Below are 23,930 nucleotides of genomic sequence, written 5' to 3' on the forward strand. Positions count from 1 at the left end.
TCTGATTCAAGACGTAAACTGATTTTCTGTGGTCACAAGTTTATACATTAAGCAGAAGAACCATTTACGATGGTGATGCTTTTTTTTCTTCTTAAAGAGAATTATTCTTGTAAAACTTCCATTGCTTTGATGGCAATGAAAGTTTCCGCAAATAAATCAAACATTACACATTTCAAATTCAATTAGGCTTTGATGCAATTTTTATCAATAGTAAGAAATTATCTTAATTCATTTTCGTCCTTCTTTGTTCAATTCCTCTTTGTTCTGAATCACTGTTTGAAGGAGACCGCAAATTTTTACACCAAGACGTTTGCCTAAGTAGTATCTGATTGCACAGAGTATAAACAAACTCATGTTCCCCTTCTCCTTTGACTTATAAATCTTTGAAAATCTCGCCAAGTTGTAGTATTGTACGAAAACCTGCAAGGTTTGTACAGGTATGCACTAAAGATTATCTTATTTAAACGTTTCGCACTCTTTAAGCCAGGAAAGCAGAGTGAAGTAAGAAGTAAAACTTGAATTATCAATGTCAATAAAAGACAACATTACAATGAAAACAAAAAGAACAGAGAAAACATGAAAACAATGAAATGAATAACATTGGTACGGTGTTAGGAGAACAACATTTCGAAGTCCTCTTCAGCTGTTTCTTACGTCACATTGCACACGTACCGCATGGCTTTTAAAGTAAAAGGTAAACCCATGGACCGGCTAAGTAGTTTCAAAGAAAAAAAAAAAAAGCTGAAATTGCTGATAAATTTCTTTTTCCCTCATTTTTTTTTGTATGTCACCAAATGAAGTAAAAAGACGGCGCTATGGTGCACCGCTTTTAGTTCAAGTTATAAAATTAAGTTGAATTCAAGGGCATGCGTAGTATAACTAACATGATGATAAGCTTAATAACTACGAGTAGTTATATTTATCTTTGTTCATAGTTATAATTACCTTTGTTCTTTAGCGTTTCGTTTATATACACCGCGTGCTGTTTTGTAGGGTGTTCAGTTTGCCATGAAAATTTGATGAGTATTAATCAATCTATTTCATAAATAGACATGATCAAATCATAAACCCAACCCTTCCCTTTCAAAACGAAAAAAAATTTTTTTAAGAAATGCTGTGGATCTTTTTAAGTACAAGTTCAAGTTTGGTCATCCAGGATCGCGAAAAAACTTTACCTTTCTTAAAAAGTCTCTGTTAGATTTCATCGGTTTACATACATTTTTGTAATGTAAATCAATTTGTAAGAACAAACCGCCATTAACTTCACTTCCATATGTAAAGGAGAGAAATTTTCTTTTTTAATAAAAATTTCTTGATACTTTCGGAGTATATTTTCAGCAATCAAAAGTTAAATTCCCCCGTTGATATGCCAGTGCGGCAGTCATTCAAACTTCCAGCTTCTTGTCCGGCGTTAAAATTTTTGAAACCAAACTGCTTCAGAAGACGCTAATGTAATATGTCTGAAAAGACCATAGATTGAGCTTTAAATTCTTTATTATCATTAGACACTCCGTTGATTTTCAAAAAATTGTATTCTGCCCGACTTTTCTTTATTGCCCTTAACACTACTGGATGACATTATTCTAGTCTCCATAATTTAAATTTGACCTGTATTGTTTCCTTGTTTCACGATCGCTAGAATCTGAGGAATACAAAAACGATTCTTGTTAAGCTGACCGACAATAAACAGAAGTTCAAGGTTTGGCCGAGTAGACTTTGTAAAACTTTCCTAACTTTTCCAAAAGAACTGTCAAAACACACGTCTCGTGTTCTTTGTTCCATTTTATTTTCACTCACATTCTTTGCTTACTCCTGGTGCGACATACCGAAAGGCTGATGGAATATCCAACAAAAAATAGGAAAAAAAAGTTCGAATCACAAAGCCTTTGCAATTGTATATTTTTCATCGCCATTTCCAGCATGGTCCAAAAAATATCTTCACTTATCACACCAAGAAGTGTGCATAGTCCCCCAAATATTTCTATATGTTCTATTCCATGACAGTCCAGTGTTTCTAATGCAGAATTTTCCACCGTGTTCTGTACTTAAATCCGTAATTTACCATTAGTCTTCGGCAGAATCGATAACGAAGTAAATCCAAAGCATTAGGTTGATCATAAGAAATGTCAATGGAAACAATATTCTACTGCGGCTGTCAATCCTTTGTACATTGACGTCTTGCTCCCCAAATAACTTAATTTTCTCCCGCAAAGAAGACAGTTGACGCTGCAAGTATTTCGTCTTGAGATCACCGCCTTCTCCATCACCTGTGTCACTCTAGTAGATAGAGTATCATGTCAGGAAATTAACAGTGGATGAACAGCAGATAAACCATGCAAATAAGCATATATGTGTAGACCTGAATACGAATCCATTTTAAAAAATGTGTTTGCAGAAGACAGAGAGAGAGCAGAACAAAACGAACATAAATGTAGAACGAAAGGGTAACATCCAAATCAGAGGTGCTATTCGAATGAGGTTCACAGAATCTATTTTATTTACCGATACGACCATTTAAATTGAGTGGGCGTAAGGACTCGTTGTTTGTATCTTGATTCGCCTTACGGGCTCGTCAAAATACGGCACAACCCGTAAAAACACTCAGAGATACTACACACCAAAACGTCTAATAAGATATATATTTACATATTCCCCTCTATGCCACGGAATTTGCAAGGTGCGTTGTTTTCCCCTTAAGTAATCGATTTATATAAGTTAAAAAAGACGGACACACAAACTAAGAATAATAAAAGTGATGATGACAACGGTAACTATCATGATGATGAAAATGGAATCATTATGACAAACCCCTTTTTCCACGTCAACATTCCTAAGTTTCCTGTTCAGTTTATCTTTCTTTCTCGTCTCCAAGCTATCATGGAAGTTGATGATGGCAAATTCAACCAGGGCGCCAAATACATACACTAGACACAGCATCAGTATCCAATCACTGTACTTTGTGTAAGTTACTCGAGGCAGAGAATTCTGAACTGCTGCGGTAAGAGTTATCATGGTAAGGACCTGGAAAAGACGTGGAATCTTCTGTGACAACCTATACGCTTTCTTTAATAATCATTTCTTCGATATGCTGATGAACTTACAGTTCTGTTATTGTCATTACTTTTAGTCATGTCTCACCGTTGTGATACAGAGCGCAACTCTTGCAGGCGCTGCCTTGTAGTTTATCCAAAACGATATCCAGGACAAGGCCACAATTATAATAGATGGGATGTACGTCTCCGTTATAAACAAACTTAGTCTCCTCTTAAAAGTAAACGTCAAACTAAGTCTTGAATAGTTCCCTGAAAGTAAAATCGTGGGTGAGCATCAATGCAATGGGGTCTGATAACTGAGTTTGTTTTTAGGTCTTGAGATTTAATTATAAATGCATAGAAGGCAACCACTTTAGGTTATCAGTTAGTGTTTTGATAAGGAGATTTATTTACCATTATCCCTACTTATAGCCTCATGTGACCATTGTTTTAAAGCAGTATTTCAGGGTACAGATAGAAATTGGTCCATTTGATCTGTTTTAATAAGCCAAAATGAAGAGCAATAACTCCAAGGGGGGATTGTTTGTCACTGGGCAGAGTTGGATTACGTTCGCAATTGATTTCCAGGAAAGTATATTTTTTTTTCCAAATAGGATGATGATACAAGAAATGCGTAGATTTTTTGTTTGTTTGTTTTGCTCTAAGTCCTTGTTGTTGGTCCTACCTGTGGAGTACACATCTGTTGTCTCCGAACTTTGGATTTTCACTAAATCCATCTGTGGGAGGGAGATATCAGGAGCTTGTTCTATTGAATGCTCGTGACCCCTTTTCCACGTGTATATGGCATCAGCCTCTGAGTAAGAATCTAAGGGCAAATGCAAGATTGTTTACAGTTGTGCATCATGAAATCTTAAAGGGAATTTTACACTAAACAAGTAGGCGAAGTGAAAGTCAAGCCCCACCTTCCAGGTCCTGTTGACACTATTTCAAAGAAGAAATAAAATATTAAAAATAATACGATTATTACTATCAACAGACGCGTTAATGTGGCCCTCCAAAGATGAACGAAAAGAAACCGTCTAAAAAAAGTGTAGGTTTATTTACTTCGCTTCTCTTATAACATAAGATTATAAAATAACAGCTATTTTTCCTCTTACAGCTCACGATGTTCAGTTCACACTTTTGACTGTCCATGGGGTACTTGCGTAGCTTCATTCGACAAACACCAGTGACTGAAATCCTGCAACAGAGTACTCTCTGTTATTTTCGAATCAAAAGTCTTTTGCTAGTATACCCTAAAATCATTGATTAACTTATCGATGAATTGCCACTAGGAATTGTAATGACGATTTTAACCACGATGAAAAAGAATTCCATTAGAGTACCATGCAGCTTGGTCTTACCTTATACTAAAGAATACTGTTCCATTGGGCCAAAATATCAACACATAATTTTTCTTAGTGATCTCGTGGAAATTTGACCTCTTTTCGCTATTAAAATAAGTGTCTGGGATCCAAATTTTGTCCAGTAGGTCTCCTTGAGCCACAATCTGAGAGGTGCCATTGAATCTGAGCCGAGGATCCTCCCATGTTTGACGAAAATACATTGTCATTCTATAATCCTTTTTAATAGAATTGGAGAAACAAAACACAATCAGCTAAGTGAAAAACAAAGCAACAAGAAAACAAACAAAAAAGGCAAACAAAAAGACGCATTTGAGGTATACATCTAGGGCTTCCATTTATCTCCATGCTGATCACTGAATCTGAACATTTTCCTTTAAATTGACAGATACATTAATTCAGTTTGGCTTTTATTGCATTAACAATATGAAATTAAACGTAATCTTTTTATTATTGAACTCTAGTTAAATAGACTGGTTTTTATCTTGCTGAAGGACTCAAAATATCTGCTCCCTCACTATATAAGCCTCCTTAATTTTGCTTATTAGGTGCTGAAGAAGATTGGATTGCATTTTGCCCTTGTCTTTTATCAGAATCGGTATCTTTCTTTACTAAAAGCCTTATTAATCAGAACTAAAATATCTTACCATATTGGTCACCGAAATGTCACCAATATCAACAATGTATAAGTCAACGTAGACGGTTACTGGCCTTCCTAATGAAATAAAGATAAAAAGGAAAAAAAATGGCATGCGTGCTTTTTCCTTAATGTCATTTTCTGCTGCTATTTTTATCACTTTGCTCCTTTTAAAAGAGTATAAACCTATGGGCTACTTTGTTATTCGAATTCTTCGCCTTTTTTGTTGTCGTCTGGAGGTAAGGCTTCCTCCTATAGGGGGATATCCTTTTTAAACAAATTATTATGATAATCAAAAAGAAAACGAAATGTTATCTAAGTCGTGTCCTCCAAAAGATGCGCAGTCGCTCTATAATTTTTCCTCATGGTGTCCTTGGCAATTAAATTTATTATCTTTATTCCAAACAACTGAGGTGAGAAAGAAAATCAAACTCAGATAACTGCAGTTCTCCTTTCAAAATCTTACCTCCAAACTTTGGTCTCAGTCTCTTGTCATGGCTATTTAACAGTACATTCAAAGTATTGGTGGCGTTCGCTGTTCTTTCTGTCTCTAGGTCATGACTGGGACGAATTCAAGAAAAGTTACAACATCACGAAGGAAATAATGCAAAGGAATTAATGAAAGCTAATACTGAAAATATCGCAATGAGAAGACAACATCAGAGTGGTAATAAACAAGAACGTTTGTTTGTCTTTCAGGGATGGCCACCATACAGAATGAATCTGAATTTTAAGCAGAATGATACTCATTATCCATTTTTTTTTGGTATGAATTTCAAGCCAATTAGCGAGACATAACTTTCTATTTTTGCCAAAACAATCGCTTGGCAAAAATTGAATGCTTCCAAGTTTTGAAGCCGAAAATACCTACAGTGTCGAGAGTAAGTCCAAAAAAAATTGATCATTGAGCCCACCAACAGATCATTATCTCGCCGAAACTGATGAATATATATAAGTGCGGTTTTTTTTTTTCATAAGCCTTTCTGCTTCTGAAAATAGATTGCAAAATCACCACATTGCTGTACCATTTTCCTTGACAAAAAGAAGAAGAACGGTTCGTAAGAAAATGTGGCCATTTATCTTAGTAGTATACAAACAGTCCGGTCAGATTAATGGAGATTAAGGCTTACAGAAATCAATATCCATCGTTTGCTGACCTCGCCATTTTGTCACGCCTGGTCTACGACTCAGAAATGAAGATGCTCGAGAATGGAGTGGAAAATAGATAAAATTAATTACAATCCATGTTAATGATACAGAGTGATTTATTACCATCATTCCTCTGAGTTTATCAGTGATATACTCAGTAGGATTACCCTGATCCCAAAATTATTTTACGATTGATGGACAGAGATCAAAGCTAGTGGGATGATTTGGTATTGGCCATGAGTACATAGGAAAAGTCATCTAACAACGGAACGTCATAGAGGTAAAGCGTTAGTGGGTCTTCTCGATGACCGTGCAATACTCACTTTGTGAGCTAAACATATGTACTTCAAAAACACCCTTAAAAGACTTACTCTTCATGATTTTGTTCCGAAAATGTCGCCGGGTCAAAAATTAAGATTATGACTGAAAACTCCAGCCAGAAGATCTGACCAAACATGAAGGAGCAGTTACTACAACCGATTAAGGCGCTGTTAATCCGTCAGAAGGGTGAAGCGGAACACCTGTTATGAAAATCACAAGAGTTAAGAGTTCATAAATTTTATAAAATGAGTAACATTCATTGGTAATCAGACGTGACCTGTTTTGAAATAGTTAATATGTATTAATCATTTATAATACACTCCAGGTTGGGGATAAGCAAAATAGCGAAAAAAAGTATGGTAATGACAACAAAGAAATAAAAATTAAACCAAAAGCCGACACCTTTTTTTATACCTATGGGTTTAGAGTTTACTTCTTTTTATGAAAAATTTATTATTATTGGCGATGTCTCAGTTCTCAGACATTATTTATACATGAAAATAAAATATGCTTTTTTTTCTCAAAGAAATATGATGATGAGAATTTTTTTTTTCAGGCCAAGTTGCGGAAATATGCGAACCTTTTCCAATAAATGGATAAATGACGTGTGCATTTTCCAATAAGAAGTTTCTCTCAGGTAAATTACATAATGTTTTCAACTAGAAAATAGTAGATGGACAAATATTGACCAAAAAAACGGGAAGGGCTGATAGATAGACTGACAATATTGATCAAATTTCCATACCGTTGATCTAAATTTGAAAGCTGTTTAAAGAAAGTTAAAAAAAAAAGTCATTTATTGAAGAGGAAAATTAAAAAGGATTCACACCACAAGATTAAGAAAAAAATTGATATTATAAATCAACCATAGAAAAAATATATCATCCACAAATCTTTGAATTCTTGAAACGAAAGATTCAAAGCCTGCCAATAAATTAAAATTTGCAAATTATATCTAAAAGAATCTAATTAACTGATAACTCCGTAGTCAATTACGAGCATAAGTTTAAAGTAAATGGAATTCAGATTTGATAGGACCAATTTCCACTTTAGTACGCGTTTTCCTGGTTAAAATGAATAGACTATATTTAGTCGTTTGGAAAGTTACTTGTTGGTGATAAGAATGACTTGTATCATGCATGGAGGTTACGACTGATGGTAATGGGCTTTTTTGAAACGAAAGATAATTTTAAATTTGCAAATTATATCGGAGATAAATATTCCACAAAACACAGATATTCAATAGCTTGTTTGCTTAACTTTTTATTTGGTCGTAATGAACCATAGATAAGATTTCCGGTTATTCTGGCTGTCGTCTCCTCACTTTAGCAACAGATAGTTTTAAAATGACCTCGAATAATTGGGCACAGAGCAGTTTTCAATTAACGAAAGAGCCACACCAAAGTAATTACAAGTACAAAGGCTAACATCGCTCATCATTGACCAAAGAGAACTTAAGTAAAAACGGCAGAAAGGAAGCTAGAAATAGTCAAACTATGCTAGTAAAAGAAAAGGTGCAACATTCTCTCCACGTTACCGAGAAATTTTGTTACCGAATTTACTTTGTTATTTATCTTGTCCCCCCTTCTTCCCTTTTTTTGTTTTACATTTTACACGTTGCACAAGACATGCATCTCAACGAAACCAAAAGAAACCTGAACTAAAAGGAAGGTTAGTTGCAATTTAAAATTACGAACCATTTTCACATTAATATTTATAAGTGAAGTTTGTTTCCTTTACAGAACAGGTATTCGCCGTTGGAGGTTATTTGTTCCAACAAATAAAATAAATCACAGCTAGATTTTTAAAACAAACTCTGCAAATAGACCATAAAAGTCTAAAAAATGACATCTCGAGCTTGACAAATCAAGCACTCGGTGATTCATATGAAGATGGATATTTTTGTCAGTCGTTAGCGAATTCCAGTTCAAAGCTTGCTTTAATTGAAAGTTGATAAGCTATCAGAAACATAATGATAGAAATGCGTTGCCATTCGCATTTTGACTTACGAGGTTTTGGATTAAAATCAATACAACCTGAAAATTAGTCCATGAAATTACTAATGCAGAGCCAGGAACCTATCGATGTTAAAAAGGAAAGGAAAAAAAGAAAAACGGCACTTTTCCGATCTGTTCATTAAAGGAAGGAATGGAAGTGAAGTCGTGGACTTCAGAATTTAAGCGTAAATTTAGATCGAGTGACGCTGGTAACGATGGAATTAGGTGGCCTGTAATAATTTCTTTGCACCTTAAGCGTTTCCAGTTAGTAGAATTCGGATGGCATTCAAAGGAAAAAACGAATGGTTTAGGAATTGAACTTTTTACGCTTAAAGAACACCTCACCTTGTGCCGAGTCCTCACTTCTGCCACCACCGTTGAGAATTTTAAGATATCATTCCGGATTCAAGAACCCAAGTCTAGAATTTTCCCTCTTCCCTTAAATATCGTATGCAAGTAATTGATCCGTTTAAGGTGTTGCAGCATTGTTTCGTGTAGGCTCTGATTTCGGTCTTATTGATATGGATCATGTCAAATGCCTTGTTTTGATTTTCATGGCGAACTTGTTTTTGTTATCCTGCTGAGATTTTAGTGAATGTCTCAATTCATTTGTCATAAATTAGACTGAAAGTATTAGCCACTAATGAATTTTTCCCCCTCTCTAACGGGCAGACCAAAACAGAATATATGAAGAAAAACGCACTTAGGTGTCTGAAAATGTCGCTAGAAATCCCCAAAACCAAATATAATATTTGAATACTTAATGATTGGCTGATTCCTAAAGCCACAACTTCACAAATCGATGTCAAAAGTTTTTTTAGTTTGGACACTTTTGTATGGAAAATCTTTCCGCCGCAATTGAATGCTTGGGCATTCGAAATTATCGTAAAAGATCCCTCTATTGTCGTTAGCGCAAAACGGAAAAACGCGCTAAGTGCATCGATGAGTTACGTTAACTCATGGAAGCTAGAGAAGGTTCGGCATTCTCATTACGTCACAAAAATTTAAAAATATTTGTGTATTCGAGTACAAGAAAATTCCTTTTTAACAACCAGGTACAGCACTTCTAAACGAAGACAGGCATGTCCTTTTACACATGGAAAAACACATACTACTCCTGTATCAATTAGTTTTTGATATCGCCATCTGCTGGACTTCTTCTGAGGTAATATTTGGGCGCCAACATAACTTTTTAACGAAAGCTTTTGCTCACATCGGACATCATCTCGTGGAAACGCACACGGATAAGTTTTCACTTCAAAAAGGATAAGTAATGCAACGATTACTGGTATTTGTCTCTCTTACGGCTTTAGATCTCGTGTACGGTAAAGGTAAGTGGCTCTGAAATAACCTGTTTCCTTATTTTTTTCTTTTCAGGACGTGTTGGTAAGTCTAGGTATCTCTTTCTCACGCGCTGCGCTTTTTTCCGAGAGATTTAGGATCGAAGAGGAAGCTAACTAGTTATAATCCAATAGTTGAACGTGTCTTTTGATTTTGCCGTAGTTGTAATAATTCATATAGAGTTTAGTCGATGATAATTGTTATTCCACTGTTTGTTAAAGCTATTACTATCACTGTCATCCTCAAACTAAGTTTTCATCGCCATAAAACATTTTATCTCAGTGCAATATTGGTATGCCAGTCTAAGAACTTGAATCATTGCTTCGATAACGATGATGATATCATTATGCAAACAAGCTACCTATTATAGCTAAGTTCAGGTAAAAAAAAGAGATATTATACATCATGTGGATCAGTATCTGAGGAATCATCTACCGGTAGCTAATAGTTGTGCGATTAGGTAGGTAGTGCACGATAGAAATGGAACAGGTACCAGCCTTAAAACGTATTTGTTTAGCTTTCAACCACCGACTTAAACCATCAAGGAAACCCTTGAACCAGTACAACACCGGTACCAATAAGATTCTTTGATCAGGGTAAATGTTTGGAAATAATTTTTTCCCCTTCTATTACGAGGCAGACTTTCACGTGTAACGCTTTCAAACAGAAAAGGAAAGAAAAAGAAAAACGTTCTTGGGATAGAGTCCACTATCGAACCTAGAATTTGCATGTTTTCGGGTATACAAATTAGGCTGGTACAAGGAACCAGAACAAGAAATTAATACGCCTCATCTTTACAACAGAGAAAGGCTCGAAAATGAACGTTAATTAGCGATCGTAACTATATCCGAAATTCTAAAACGGTGCAGGTAGAAGTTAGGCTAAAAAAACTAATTCTGTTTGCTGCTCTTTGCAGATGATGGATGTGTTACCTTAACCGATGGAGACAAATCTTTCAATGGGGAAATCGAGTATGTCCCCATGAGATGGTTTGAAACGCCCTCGGTTGTTCCTTTAAGTCCAGGTATTACAAATGTTTATCCAAATAAGCCACTTCTGTTAATTGGGACGTTTTCGAAACACTAACATTCCAGTTAGAGTATAGCATATTTTTATCTTCTATAAAAACAGTCCTCCAACAATGCCCAAAGTGTGATTAGTCTGTTGGGAAGATCTTTCAAACATCTGTTGTCCGTGTTTGTCCGTGACGGATATTCACCCCTCGACGACCTGATCGATCTGAAGTTAGGATCGTTTACCAGAAAAATTTCCGCTTGAGAAACCGAGGTGAAACATTGAGCCGTCTTCATACCCATTGCCCTGTCTTTGAGGTGAATAATGATGCGCTATTCTCCTCCCCCTCCCCCTCCCCCTCCCCCTCCCCCTCCCCCTCCCCCTCCCCCTCCCCCTCCCCCTCCCCCTCCCCCTCCCCCTCCCCCTCCCCCTCCCCCTCCCTCCCCCCCCCTCCCCCTTAAGTAACAAATCTGATCTACCGATGAGTTAGTATATAAAGATGACTATTTTCCTTCCTTTTTCATTTTTTTTTCATGAGAAGCATGTACAGGAGAAACAGCACTTGGGTTGGAAAGTGGTCTCGTTACATTCCAGCAAATGACGGCATCCTCCACCTTCAAGAAAAATCACGGTCCATCCAACGGAAGACTCAATCACGCGGCTGCAAATGGAAAAACAGGCGCCTGGTCAGCTGGGGCTAATGATACAAATCAGTGGCTACAAGTGGATTTTGGAAGAAATGTGAGAATTACAAAGCTCGCTACTCAAGGGCGTCAAGACTACGATCAGTGGGTGAAGACATTTACTCTTTCATACACTCTTGATGGCAACCCTTCTTTTCAGATTTACCAGGAGAATGGGGCTGAAAAGGTCTGGTGAAGTATATCTTGCCTGATAAACATTTCAGTCAAACATAATTTCTCATACTTTTCAAGTATTCAAAGTTTTATAAAAGAAATAAAATTAACTTGAGAATTTGCTGCGAAAAATTTAATTTGAGTTGTAAAAAAACAAACTTCGCTATTGAAACAAACAAAGACATTAAAATCAAAATTTTGGATTGAACAGAGAATTGCTCATGTTTTAACGAGAAATGTAACTAATTAAAAGTCGAGAGTCAGTTCTTAACAAAAATGTCATGACTGTTTCTGCAAAGGTAAAGACAATTTTTCTCTTCGTTTGCCATCCTGTTCAGGTTTTTGACGCAAACAAGGACAGGGACACCATTGTGAATCATGTACTAATTCAGCCAATCATAGCCCGGTCCGTCCAAATAAACCCAAAATCATGGAATGGTCATATCTCCATGAGAGCAGAGTTTTACGGATGCATCCTTTCAGGTAATGTCTGAGGTAATTTGTTTGATCGACAAGAAATACTAAGGTAGCAGTTTCTCTTTTTCGTGTTGGATTAGGAGTGTAGAGCTCATCTTTTTTGATCGTGGCGTTGATGTGTTGGTCTCATTCGATATAATAGATCTTTTGATCATTTATTAATTAAAACAATGGTTTAATATTCTATAGGACTCTGCCCTTATTTTATTCAACTTAACCTTTCTGAACTACTGAGACAATAACTATTTTGTGAAGTTGCAAATAAAGGCTATTTATACAGCTACCGAATTTTAAAGAGGTTCTTTTAAAGAACCTCTAGAGAGATTTGCATCGACTTTGTTAAGAAAGAGTTCTTAAGATCAACTGATTTTCCGTTGGTTGTGCAATAGACCGATACCAAGTGTTGGGCCGAGTAGTGCACATGGATTTCGTAAAAGAGCAACTAAAAACAAAGAAAAAGGTCAACTTTGGAGACTCCCAGGAACAAACTAATGGAATCGAGCTTGCAGTCATGGCAGATACCATTTATGTGAAGGTGCGTTTGACAGTTTTGTACTTAAGTCTAGCCAACGCCACAATGGGCGCCTAAGGAGCTTATCGTTTATTTTTTTCGTGTTCTAGTCGGAGGGCTTTTTGAACATAGCGGGATTATTAAAGAGGTGCTTCATTAAAATTAGCTGAGGGCTGCAATAAATATTATGCATATAGTATATTCCTCATTTTGAAAACCGACGATTTTGAACTTGGAGATAGTGAAATTATGAAAACATGAAGTTAGAAATCAGGGAGACCTATTAAGTTAGTTACAAAAGTGCGAAAAACCTCTTTGGTAAACAGTTATTTCAAAATTACATGATACACGAGGAACTGACCTGACAAATAGGAACGCATGAATTAATACTTATCAATAGAATGTTAATAGATACGATGTGTAATTATTCGAATTTTCAACCTTTGATCAATGATTTGTTACACAGGGAGACATTAAAATGCGTGGCACCAAGAAATTGACAATGTTCAGCCGTAAGCTTTCATTTTTGAAAGGAAGTAAACTGGATCTCAGAGCTCCAGATCTGCTACAAACCTTTGATAAACTTGAACCTGGCGCTGATGGAAAGGATGGCAACCATGGTCTAAATGGGACCATAGGTAAAAAGATGGCTTTAAGTGCAGCCCGTAATCTCTGTGCTAATAATGTATGACGTAAGGGAGTTTCAGTACCAAGGACGCTATGGCAACGTAATATGTCAGAATGTGCTAGAAACCTCTTGAGTGTGAAAATAGTGACAATGGTAATGATCTTCACATTCAGAGTGATGAATATGATGAATATTTTGAAGGTCCCACCTTACGTCTCTTTTTTAGAATCCCAGCTGCCGTAAGTTCTGCTTTCTTAAAGATATTTCTTCCTTATTATCAGTGGAGATATCAGCCCATACTGTGGTAGGATACATCAACATCATAACTAACGGCGGTAATGGAAACAAAGGCCAAAATGGTGCGGACGGGAGGAAAGGGGCTGACAGCATGGCAAAGGTATAAAAATTAGGAAACACCCACTTTTATGCCAGTGGCATATGTATTTAAATTTATATGCGTTTGTTTGTCTGTTTGTCTGAATATCTCTCTATTTGTTATCAAGTAATCCCATCTACCCAATTATAATCAGAACCACCAAGGTTTCACTGTATCAATAACGAAATCTCGCTCAAAAATTTTCTTGGCAAAATGGATGGACGATTATCACTCAGAAAAGAAAACAGATATGATATGAATGACCTTTGACTTCCGGTGATATAGCCACATCTTAGTATGTTTATCCGTATGTGACACTAAAGAGTCTATAGATTCATACAACGGTAAGGTAATTACAAGTGAGCTTTTTTTAATTACAACAGGAGCTGGATAAAACACAGTCAGACTGTAATGCCCATACTAAGAGGAATGACAAGGGTAAAGTCACCGGGTGTACGGAAAATATCAAAGGGACACCAGGTGCCAAAGGAGGAAATGGAGGAGATGGGGGATACTCTGGAAAGTCAGGTTAGTGATCAGCAATCATAAATAAAAAATGGCTCGCGTGTGTTTAATTACTTCACTTGTACCATTAAAGACTGGTTGCTAAATATATCTCGTACGTCTCAAAACTGCAACAGGGCGCTCCAAAATTCCATCATCTCTCTCAACACACAATTCCTTAAAAGCCTAAAACTCTCAGCATAAGTTTCAAAACCTCGATTTTAATAGGAAAATTATTCTCGGAGCAAAAGGTTGCCGAAACCAACGTGGGAATTTTTTCCCATTTGATAGATCAGAAATTAAATATTCCTGACTTCGCCGGTCACTTTGAATAACTTATTTTCACCTTCCAGTTATTTGTTTGTGATTTTTTATTGCTGTTGTTGCTTTTTGTTATTGCTCTCTTTGTTTGCTTGTTCTTTTTATTATTTTCTTCGTACAGTATGGTTATGTCACTGTTTTTGTTTTGTTTTGTTTTGTTCGGTTGTTTTTTTTATTAATTCACTCCATTTCATTTTTTGATAATAACTTGCAAGATTTTAAAGTAAAGAATATTGGCACAGAAAGAGTGGTTGAATTTTGTTTCAAAAATGTGTATTTGAGTGGATGATATCGAAATTGATTATAACACGTTTATTTGTGCTGCCAAAGTTATGATTTGTCTAAAAACAGGTAATGGAGGAAACGCTGGTCGTCAAACATTCTATTTAACAAGATTGCTCGGGAATATAGAGTTAAAGACGTGTCGCGGAACAGGAGGACAAGCGGCTAAAAATGGTGTGGGGGGAGAAGGTGACGTTTCGCATCATCTTCTGCATTTTTAAAGCTCCTTTGCACATTCACAAGTGGCATATCGAAATTCTGCATTTACTTATCGCCTTGTAGATCTTCTTTAGAGCTACTGCAGCCAATTCCCAACTATATGCATAATTTTTTGCGATGTGGAGAGATCCCTAGAAACTACGTCCCTTCCGCCAAAATTAAGTTACATATTTCAAAAACCTAAAACTGCATGTTGCCTTAGTTTGATTAAAACACCATCACTTTCGATCTGCAGATGAAAATTACTAAGATGCGTTTGAAGATACTAATGATGATAGTGCTGATAACGGATAATGGCAATAATGATGCATTGCTACATGAAAAAATGAATAAATAAGATGAAAATGTAAAGGTTTTTTGGGAGAGTCAAATCTGGACTTCATCTTCGTTTTGAATTGAACATCATCAATCACCCTCCTCTAAACTGACAGGAGGCCAAGGTGGACTCGGAGGTCGTGGAATCAAATGCAAATACCGCCGGAGAAGCAAGCTAGTCGGACTAGCATGCAAGGCTGATGGTCAAACTGAGGCTTCTCGAGGACCAACTGGAAATAAAGGTCGCAGCGGGCAAAGTTGAGTGTTGCACTTTGGCTGCAATTTCTAGCAATATGGTATAATGATTTCTTTAGGGCAGAACGGCTTATTTATTCTTCTCGCGTAACCTTTCTTAACACCTTTATCGTTTGACCCAGCAAGTATCCTCCAACACTTTTGAAAAGGATGATATAAAATGATCCCAAAATGTATCTCATTTGATCCAAAAGTTGCATACCTTTGTGCTACATTTCCCTCTTTTGTTTATCCTTTTTTCCGGTTCATGAATAAGCCATAAAATACATTGTATATCGTTTTATTGTCTCAGCCCCTGTAAGCGCTGGTTCAACTGGTCAGGTAGCAGACACCTTCCTGCAAAAGTTAAACCTCGATCGCAGCCAGAAAGATAAATATCCAGTGGTACTGATGAAGGTGATGACAAGATACGCTGAAGACCTTGTTTGGCTCAACAACACCAGAAATGCGCAAGCAGTGTTTGAGTTTATAGCTGATTTAGCGACTGGAAGAGATGAGGACCTAGAAAAATGTAAGATGGATTGGCACATCTACTGACTTTTGAGTTTTCGGATCTTGCATTACCAAAAAATTACAGCCCTGATTACAAATAAAGGTGACTCAGTATGTTGGATTGATACTATCGGAATTCAACAATAAACACTTAACACATGATACAACTAAAACCATGGTTGTTTTGATATAAAGAGGATGTAATTCTGTCATGTTAACCCTATATGTCAAAAAAAGACTGAAAAACAGCGATCAAGAATTGTCGAGAAATAATTTTCTTGCAATAGTCAACAAGACAAAGAAAGAAAGTGTGGAGGCTTCGATTTATCAAAACGTTAGTGTTTAACATGACGAAGCAATTTAAAGCCACCGTAAACTAAAGATAGGTTTCATTTTTAACAAAAATACAAAATAAAACTTGGAAATGATGGGCCAATCGGAAAAATGCTGTTTTAAAAATGTATTCCAGCACAATTATTGCTAGCCCGTGTCTTACATGTTACTTCTGTTTACCCTTGATGGGAAGCGCTGGTTCCTTTTAGATTCTAAAAAGCTAATAACGTTGTCGCTCAAAGCTAATCAGAAGAAGATTTGCAACTTTAAAACAACAATGAATGGATCGAAAGTCAAAAAGGAAGATGTCGCACCGTCCAACAACTTCTTTGAACTACTTGCTAAAGTAAAACAGCTAAAAGAGTCTAGCGGCGAAATTTAATGAAAATGCATTTCATTTTTTTTTCAGTTGCAAAGCGAAGGCTGGGTTTCCTAAACAAGAAAGGATTTGATAGATTTGGAAATAATAAACTATTTGCACCTCTGATGAAATGGGAAACGTTTAAAGAACAACTTGTGCAGATAAAAGATAATGCACAATCATATGAAAATGCCTACAATGAGATACGGGCATCTATCGAACGACAGGAAGGTATTAAGCAAGTGCTGCAAGCCCTTCCTTTACCAGCCAAGATTCAAGTCCATAAAGAAAAAGAAAGACTTGTGGAGGCAAGAAGGATAGCATTGAGCGAGAAGAGAGCCTATGTGCAGGTGCGTACCGCCCGGATATTCATTTAAGGACCCACTCAGTCAGATAGTTTGTCCGTCAGTCAGTCAGTCCTTCGACTAGTCAGCCACTCAGTAAGATAGTTTATTTGTATAATAATATGATAGTGAGTCAGTTCTTCATCACACATTCACCCATATATTCACGTGGTTACTGAAAAGTACGCTTTGGCGTTTAAGAGCGCTTGTCTGTAAAAATTAAACATATCGCGGCAAGGGTGGAAAATTCGATTTCTTTCTTATTTTAATGTTAGATAGGCTTGGCTATAAATAAAATCACTGCATGCTTTTTTTGGCGAAATATCTTTTTATTTCGGGAAAAAAATACAAATAACGAAATTCCGTTAAAATCGTCATTTTTGGCAGCAAGTTATTGCACGAGTTTGAGGGCTTCGCGTGCAAAAACGAATCACTATCTCGTCTTTTAAACACTCAAATCTTCTTTTTCGATCTCATAAGACCTCACAAAATGATTTTTGTAAACATTGCGCTCTTATTTGACCTTTCGCGGTCAACATTCCAGCAGCGAGTCACACATAAATTTTAATATATGTTTCAACCCATATGAGGCCGGAAAATGTACATGGGTACACATTTCCAAATGCTCTAACCTCATTTGCTGTAGAAGAAACATCAAAAGACCATTTCACTGTGGTTATCTTGTCGCTCGTCGTATTTATAACGTCCGATGAAACTGCCTGTCACTTACCCCCTAAAGTTCCTTTGTCACCGGTATTGCGTGACAACCCAAATACTCAAAGGACGCACATGTTTGTAGTCAACTCAGTTTAGCATTGAATTAGACTGTCAGATGTTATCTTTTAGCAATACTCGCAGTCAACTGAACCATTGAATAAGATGCTACAGTAAAGAAAGATATCGAACGTTTGACAACAAGATGGTGTTCGACAGGGTTGGTGGTTTCTTCGGACGTTGTCATTTATACAAACCTAAATACGACGAACGACAAGAGAATTACACTAAAATGGTATCTGAATCGGTCTTCTGCAGTAAATGAAGTTAGAGCATTTGGAAATATGTTTCTATGTACATTTTTCGGCCTCATATTGGTTAAAACATATTAAAATATGCGTGACTCGCGACTGGAATGCAAAAGGTCAATTAACTACATTTTAACAGACTTGTATCGCTCTCAATCATTTGCCCAAACAAATTTTTACAATTATATTGAGAACATCTTTTCGAAATTCAACCACTAAGAGCTTAATCCATTTGAAGGTTTAGCACATGGTGAAAATTTATTTTATTCACGAAGTATTTTTACTGAAGAGAAATGAAATTTTAAGCGCAAAGAAGATCGCAGTGTTTACAAAAATCGTTTTGTGAGGTCTTATCAGCTTGAAAAAGATTTGAGTGTTAAAAAGACGAGATAGTGATTCGTATTTGAACGCGAAGCCCTCAAACTTGTGCAATGATTTGCTGCTAAAAATGACGATTTTAACGGAATTTTGTTATTTTATTTTTCTCTGAAATAAAAAGATATCATGCCAAAAAAGTATCCAGTGATTTTAGTTATAGTCTAGCCTATCTAATATTAAAATAAGAAAGAAATCGAATTTTTCACCCTTGCCGCGAAATTTAGAATTTGTCTGATTTTTACAGACAAGCGCTCTTAATCCCTAACCTAGCCCTCAAAGTTTTTAATGTCAACGATGAGTGCAAAATGGATAAATAATAAACCGCATGTTTGTTTTTCATCCTTTTGGGACAGGCCATTACTGAATTGGAAGCAAGCATGAAAAGCTCACTTGAAGAAATACTCGTCCAACTTCCAGACGTACATCGGGCAGCGCAGTTCAACAAAAAGGACCTGTTTATTGTTCTCCAAGCTTTAGTAGGATTTGCCACTGGTACTGCAGGGAGAGATCCATTGGCATTACTTGGGACTGCTTTAACAATTGTCGGACATTTTGCCTCAAAGTGCAATACTGGATCGCTTCAAGACAACAAGGACAAACTCGAAAAATGGCTGATGTTTGGTAAGGAATACGCTGCCCTAGACGACTCTAGTGATCTGGATTTTGACAAAATGGATGTGGGATCTGTACCGGAAATCATGAAGGTATAAGCCCTCTATAGATCTAGATTTCAGCACTTTTAAAGGAAATTTTGCGACCGCCTGACATGAGTTTATTAAAATCTTAAAACGCGGCTAGTATCATTATTTCATTGAGACATTGATGGTGGAGATGAAATGTTCACGGTTTCTCTCCTTTTAGCTGATAAAATTCAAAGGAAATTTTGACAAAAAATTTTCTCAACTTTCTTTAAGACTAACCTTGAAATGAACAAGGAAGCACTCACTTCGGACCTGGTTTGTATGATAGAGGAGAGGTCACTTCCACGAAACCTTGCAAAGTTCAGGGAACAGATAGAACGATTTTTCATGGCTGGGGGAGCGAGGATTGATCTCATAGCCAAGGTTATTGATCTGGACAATGCAGTTGGTGGATACAACTTCGATATCCCTAATTTAGAGCAAACATCGAATGAAATAGAGAGCTTGCGAAACTCTGGAGGTAAGGATCAATGGTTGATTACACGCATACGTATGTGCAATATGCAGAGTAAAGCAGCAGTCGTTGATATGGAGGCAGACCAATCCAGAACACAACTGAGTATATAAGATATACTCCTGTCTAAATCTAACATATGATATGTTTTTATTACCAAAATCAAAAGTGCAAGATAAATCCTGCTCGCAGGCCAGAAATTCTAAATTTTGACAGAGTATTTCCTGTTTTATTGAGTGTTGAGTACTACTTCTTTGCCTTCTGGACTGGGTGCTTTTTCATCGTGGGGTTACCCCCTCGTTTGCCTGTACTCCACTACGTGGAGAGAAGTAATTGGAGGCAGAAGAGTCTTGCTCAAGAACACAACACAAAGACCCAGTTAGGGCTTGTAACTAGGAGACAGTAGGGAGCTTACAAGTCATTCAGCCACCAGCTCTCAAGCAGAGCAATGATCATAGAGCAAGGGGTGGGATGATGTTTTCTCTGGAGAGTGGTAGTTTATAGGTTAACGGACGGGACTCCAGGTCTAGCTAGGATGACTTGATGTTATTATTATGAGCGTAAAAGATCGCACATTTAAGAAACGTTGTATTTGGTTCCTTGTTAACTTTGGTTTGCAGACTTAGACTCTCCAATCGCTGAGAACATACAACAGATGTTCCTCGATGATTTGCTTACTTCTTATCAGCAGATGGAGACAAGTTTTACTCAGAATCTCTATCAGTTTTACAAAGGCTTTGAGTTCCGCTCACTTTGGAAAGTTGGTGATACCTTAGTAGACTTTCAGCGACGAGCAAGCGAAGCTGCTCGGGGGAATGAACAACTTCGAGGTGTACTGGAACTGACTAATGCTTTACAAGAAATCGATTCTATTGAAAGTAAAGGGCGAAAATGCTTCACCAGATTCAAATATTCAACAAATACACACAAATGGTCTTTTAACAGTGTTGAACATGCTACGGTTAGTATTTTAATGGTTAGTATTTTTATGACTTATTTTGAGATCCAGTCATAGAGGTGTTGCCTTATGAAATTTTGGCGGAAGAAGGGTCGCAGTACAAAGTGGGAAGATTGGGTTCAGGGTTCAGGTTTTCCTGCATTTTGATTGGCTATATTTCCCATAGCATGGTATATATGGAAATTTTTGGAAGATAATAGTCCAGTATGTGTGGACAATATATCACTGTAGTTTTTCATATTTGAAGATCTAAAACTTGTGAAACAACTCATACTACAATTTTAGAGAGGTATTTTCATCGTGATTAATGCTCACTTGCACTCCTTTCGAAGTTGATTACTTTTAAAAGATGAAGAGCCACTCAAACATTGTTTTCATAGAGCAGGTCGTCAGTTCAACCCTTGACAATTCTTCGAGATTAAGAATACCTGAAATGTTAGGTCTTCTTGTTGTTAGGTCTTCTGTTGTCCCTCGTTACTTTGAGAGTTTGAGGATGACTTAAAAAAAAAGGTTGTTTTCCCTTTTTCTCTATCTTTATGCACTAGCTTTTTGATGATTTGCACAGAGGCAAAGCGACGTTCACCATAGAGGTTTCTGACAATTGCAAGTCATGCTACAATGTTCGTCTTTTGAAGGTAGGAAATATGTTCTCTACTGCTAATGAGCCATACATCGATACCGTATGGCTATAACACTTAAAAGACGACTATGGCTACTAACATAACACATATTTGCTTTAGTTTACTAGTTTTGGTCTTTATTTACTTGGCCTTGTTGCTCTGTACGCTCTCTAACCTTCATGGCCATCGTGCTACTCGCTTGATTTTAATTGTTTTCTTTTTCGTTTTTTTGTTTGTGTTTTTTTTCTACTACTCGATATTTCTACTGTGCTGCGTCTTTTGATGATTAGTGTAATGAGCTCAGCGCTTGTAAATACTAGTTCTCAGTATACTCTCAGTTGTAACTTTATGAAATTTTCAGATCGTATGATTCGCGTTGATATTCAGCAGAAGGTTTCCGATCCGTAGCTAGATTTAAGGGAGGCCATTTCGCTTCAGTCGCATTGAGATGCGTTTGATCTAAGTCAATATTAGCTGTAGTTTTACCGTAAATACTACAAGGCACGTTGTTTTGGATTTCCTTTTAGTTCAAGCCACCAAGCAGCGCTACATCACATCGCATTGACATGATATCTTCATCACTATCGTGTTGTTATCATGACAGCTACTATCAAAATCGTTAAAGTAAAGTTTTGCGTTTGTGTCTTCTTGCCTGCTGCATGCGTAACTTATTAGTGATTTCTTCTGTTATGGCCTTTCAATCCTGACTGAGAAACAAGAATTGTTCTAATTTCCACTGTGGCTTGGTAGTGACACATTTGATCTCTCTGCGTGGTTTTGAATCGATGGTTAATCAGTCAACAACTTGATCTTTATTTTTCATAGATGTATGTTGAACTCTATGGAAAAGAAACTCAAAGAGAAAACAACTTTCCAGCAACTGTTTATCTAAGACTTCGACATATGAGTGCCTCGTTTTTTCGAGATGGATATGGAAAAATGAGAGAATTCCGACAACAAAACATGGACGTTTGGAGAAAGTTTGAATTTGACCGATTTGCAATTACAGATACCGCCAAGTGCCAAGCAGAGAAGAAGAAGGGCAACAGTAAGTATTCATACATTGATTGACTATTAAAGAACTTTTCTATGCTTAGCGTGTGTATATCGAGTTATGGATGCACGCGGGAAGTTTGGAGAGCACGAGAGAAGCGTACGAGTTGCTCGAGACGCAGCCGCGAGCAACTCTAGCTTCTTCGTAGGGCCCCGCAGTGACACTCCAAAACTCTCGTTTCTTATTAAGATATTAACAAGATAGGCCACTAAATTACTTAGTAAGCCTTTACGGTTTTGGTGTGCTTTTTAGAGGACTCTCTGTTCTGCTTGGAGAGAGACGATGTTCGCTTTCAAGCAATGTGCTGCCATTACCTTAGTGATTCCCCGTGTCAGGACGTACTGCTTGGAGCAGAAGAGTGTCAGAGTCCATTTGGATCTTACGAGCTGACTATACCTGTAGATGAAGACGTGGATTGTCGACCGGACGGTTCACAGTTAACAAACAAGAATTGCAAAGACTTTGACGTGAGTTTATTTATCATTTTCATTGTGCATGGGGGATACCCTACGAATCTTTCAGTGCTAATCTTGCGCTCACCGCCTATTGCAAAAAGTACTGAGCAGTTTTTGACAAGTTGAGAACATTCATTTATACCCCAAGTCGGATAGACAAACCACTAAAACAGAAGTCGTTAGATGAAATAGTCATCCAAAGAGTCGAACTTTCCGAATATAACTGATTATACCTCATAATCTACGTCCTGGACTGAAGCCGTTATGTCGGTGTAATCGCACGTGACCGAACATAAAAGCCAGAACACTCTTTCTCAGCCTACTGAAATGATCACCCAAGCAACTGATGCAATATTTTGTTCGTAAAGGGAAAACCACTCTTTGTAGTAACAATGACCTTTATGTAAACTCATTAAATGCATTTTTATCATGAAGAGAACTTATAATAGAAGGCTTAATTTGTATACTAAAGAGCCGTGTCTTAAAAAGTCAGCTATTAGTTTTAGCAAATATTTTCTGCAAAAGCGATATTTTTTGTACATGTTTTATTCTTTGTGGAAACAAATCTTACATGAGCATCCAAATTCTCGTCTTTCTTTATTTTTTTCCCCGATTTATACTTCTCTCCTATTTGTAGTTAATATACCTATGATGGGGTTTTTTTCACAGAAGAGCGTCTACACAAATATGAACGTGTGGACACATTATTTATACTGGTCTGACAGATACCCAACCGGACCGAATGATGAGAAATGCGCTGGTCACTCAAGAGCCAAGTCTAAAATCTCGGTGTCTGAGCCTTCCCCAGCTTTAGAGCTCAAGGCATCAAACGTCACAGGAAAATAGAAGATACATACAATTTAACGTTTCTGATATCTAAGACGAGAAAAAAAAAAGTGACGCAAAACAGATAATGCCGAATTGATGTCAAAAAGGATAAATGGTTTCACACCGTTTATTGTGAGATTGAATGAATTTTATAATGATAAAATACAAACTAATGAAATAAAAAACACGTTCCTCATACTGCTTTGGGATCGGTCATTATTTGTCGCACTCGGAAAGGGAGAGGAGTTACCCGGGGGGAGGGGTGAGGAGTCGGAGGCGTTTAGTTTTGTCACGAGAAAATTAAGTTGATCTCCCTATAAAGCTATGCAG

The 23,930-nt window shown here is 37.0% G+C and overlaps 2 protein-coding genes across 2 annotated transcripts; one reads left to right on the forward strand and one right to left on the reverse strand.

Moving 5' to 3' along the window:
- Nucleotides 1-1,564: 1,564 nt before the first annotated feature.
- Nucleotides 1,565-8,975, reverse strand: LOC131788684 (gamma-aminobutyric acid receptor subunit beta-3). Its single transcript, XM_059105774.2, has 10 exons — nt 8,846-8,975; nt 6,554-6,703; nt 5,500-5,594; nt 5,044-5,111; nt 4,397-4,614; nt 4,151-4,233; nt 3,718-3,858; nt 3,139-3,302; nt 2,809-3,021; nt 1,565-2,277 (listed from the first exon to the last, which is right to left on the reverse strand). Exons 2-10 carry the CDS (start codon nt 6,637-6,639, stop codon nt 2,065-2,067), a joined length of 1,281 nt encoding a protein of 426 aa, XP_058961757.2. The 5' UTR covers nt 6,640-6,703; nt 8,846-8,975; the 3' UTR covers nt 1,565-2,064.
- A 1,771-nt stretch (nt 8,976-10,746) lies between these two features.
- On the forward strand, nt 10,747-23,618 carry LOC131788694 (uncharacterized). The gene is made up of 18 exons (XM_066171859.1): nt 10,747-10,865; nt 11,397-11,725; nt 12,051-12,195; nt 12,579-12,724; nt 13,167-13,338; nt 13,610-13,725; nt 14,088-14,232; nt 14,881-15,000; nt 15,462-15,602; nt 15,893-16,111; nt 16,835-17,136; nt 18,884-19,234; nt 19,445-19,691; nt 20,306-20,646; nt 21,189-21,278; nt 22,089-22,311; nt 22,570-22,784; nt 23,442-23,618. The coding sequence occupies exons 1-18, from the start codon at nt 10,823-10,825 to the stop codon at nt 23,616-23,618; spliced, it is 3,522 nt and encodes a 1,173-aa protein (XP_066027956.1). The 5' UTR covers nt 10,747-10,822.
- Nucleotides 23,619-23,930: the final 312 nt, after the last annotated feature.

The sequence above is a fragment of the Pocillopora verrucosa genome, chromosome 9, assembly GCF_036669915.1.
Source record: "Pocillopora verrucosa isolate sample1 chromosome 9, ASM3666991v2, whole genome shotgun sequence".
NCBI lineage: Eukaryota > Metazoa > Cnidaria > Anthozoa > Scleractinia > Pocilloporidae > Pocillopora > Pocillopora verrucosa.

Coding starts and splice junctions, on each gene's coding strand:
- LOC131788684 (XM_059105774.2), bottom strand. CDS start 6,639: ATGTTTGGTCAGATCTTCTGGCTGGAGTTTTCAGTCATAATCTTAATT. Junction 5,112..5,499: donor ACTGAGACCAAAGTTTGGAG/GTAAGATTTTGA, acceptor TTATTTCATTAG/GAAGGCCAGTAACCGTCTAC. Junction 4,615..5,043: donor ACATTTCGGTGACCAATATG/GTAAGATATTTT, acceptor TCTATTAAAAAG/GATTATAGAATGACAATGTA.
- LOC131788694 (XM_066171859.1), top strand. CDS start 10,823: ATGAGATGGTTTGAAACGCCCTCGGTTGTTCCTTTAAGTCCAG. Junction 12,725..13,166: donor CAGATACCATTTATGTGAAG/GTGCGTTTGACA, acceptor TTTGTTACACAG/GGAGACATTAAAATGCGTGG. Junction 13,726..14,087: donor GGGCTGACAGCATGGCAAAG/GTATAAAAATTA, acceptor TAATTACAACAG/GAGCTGGATAAAACACAGTC.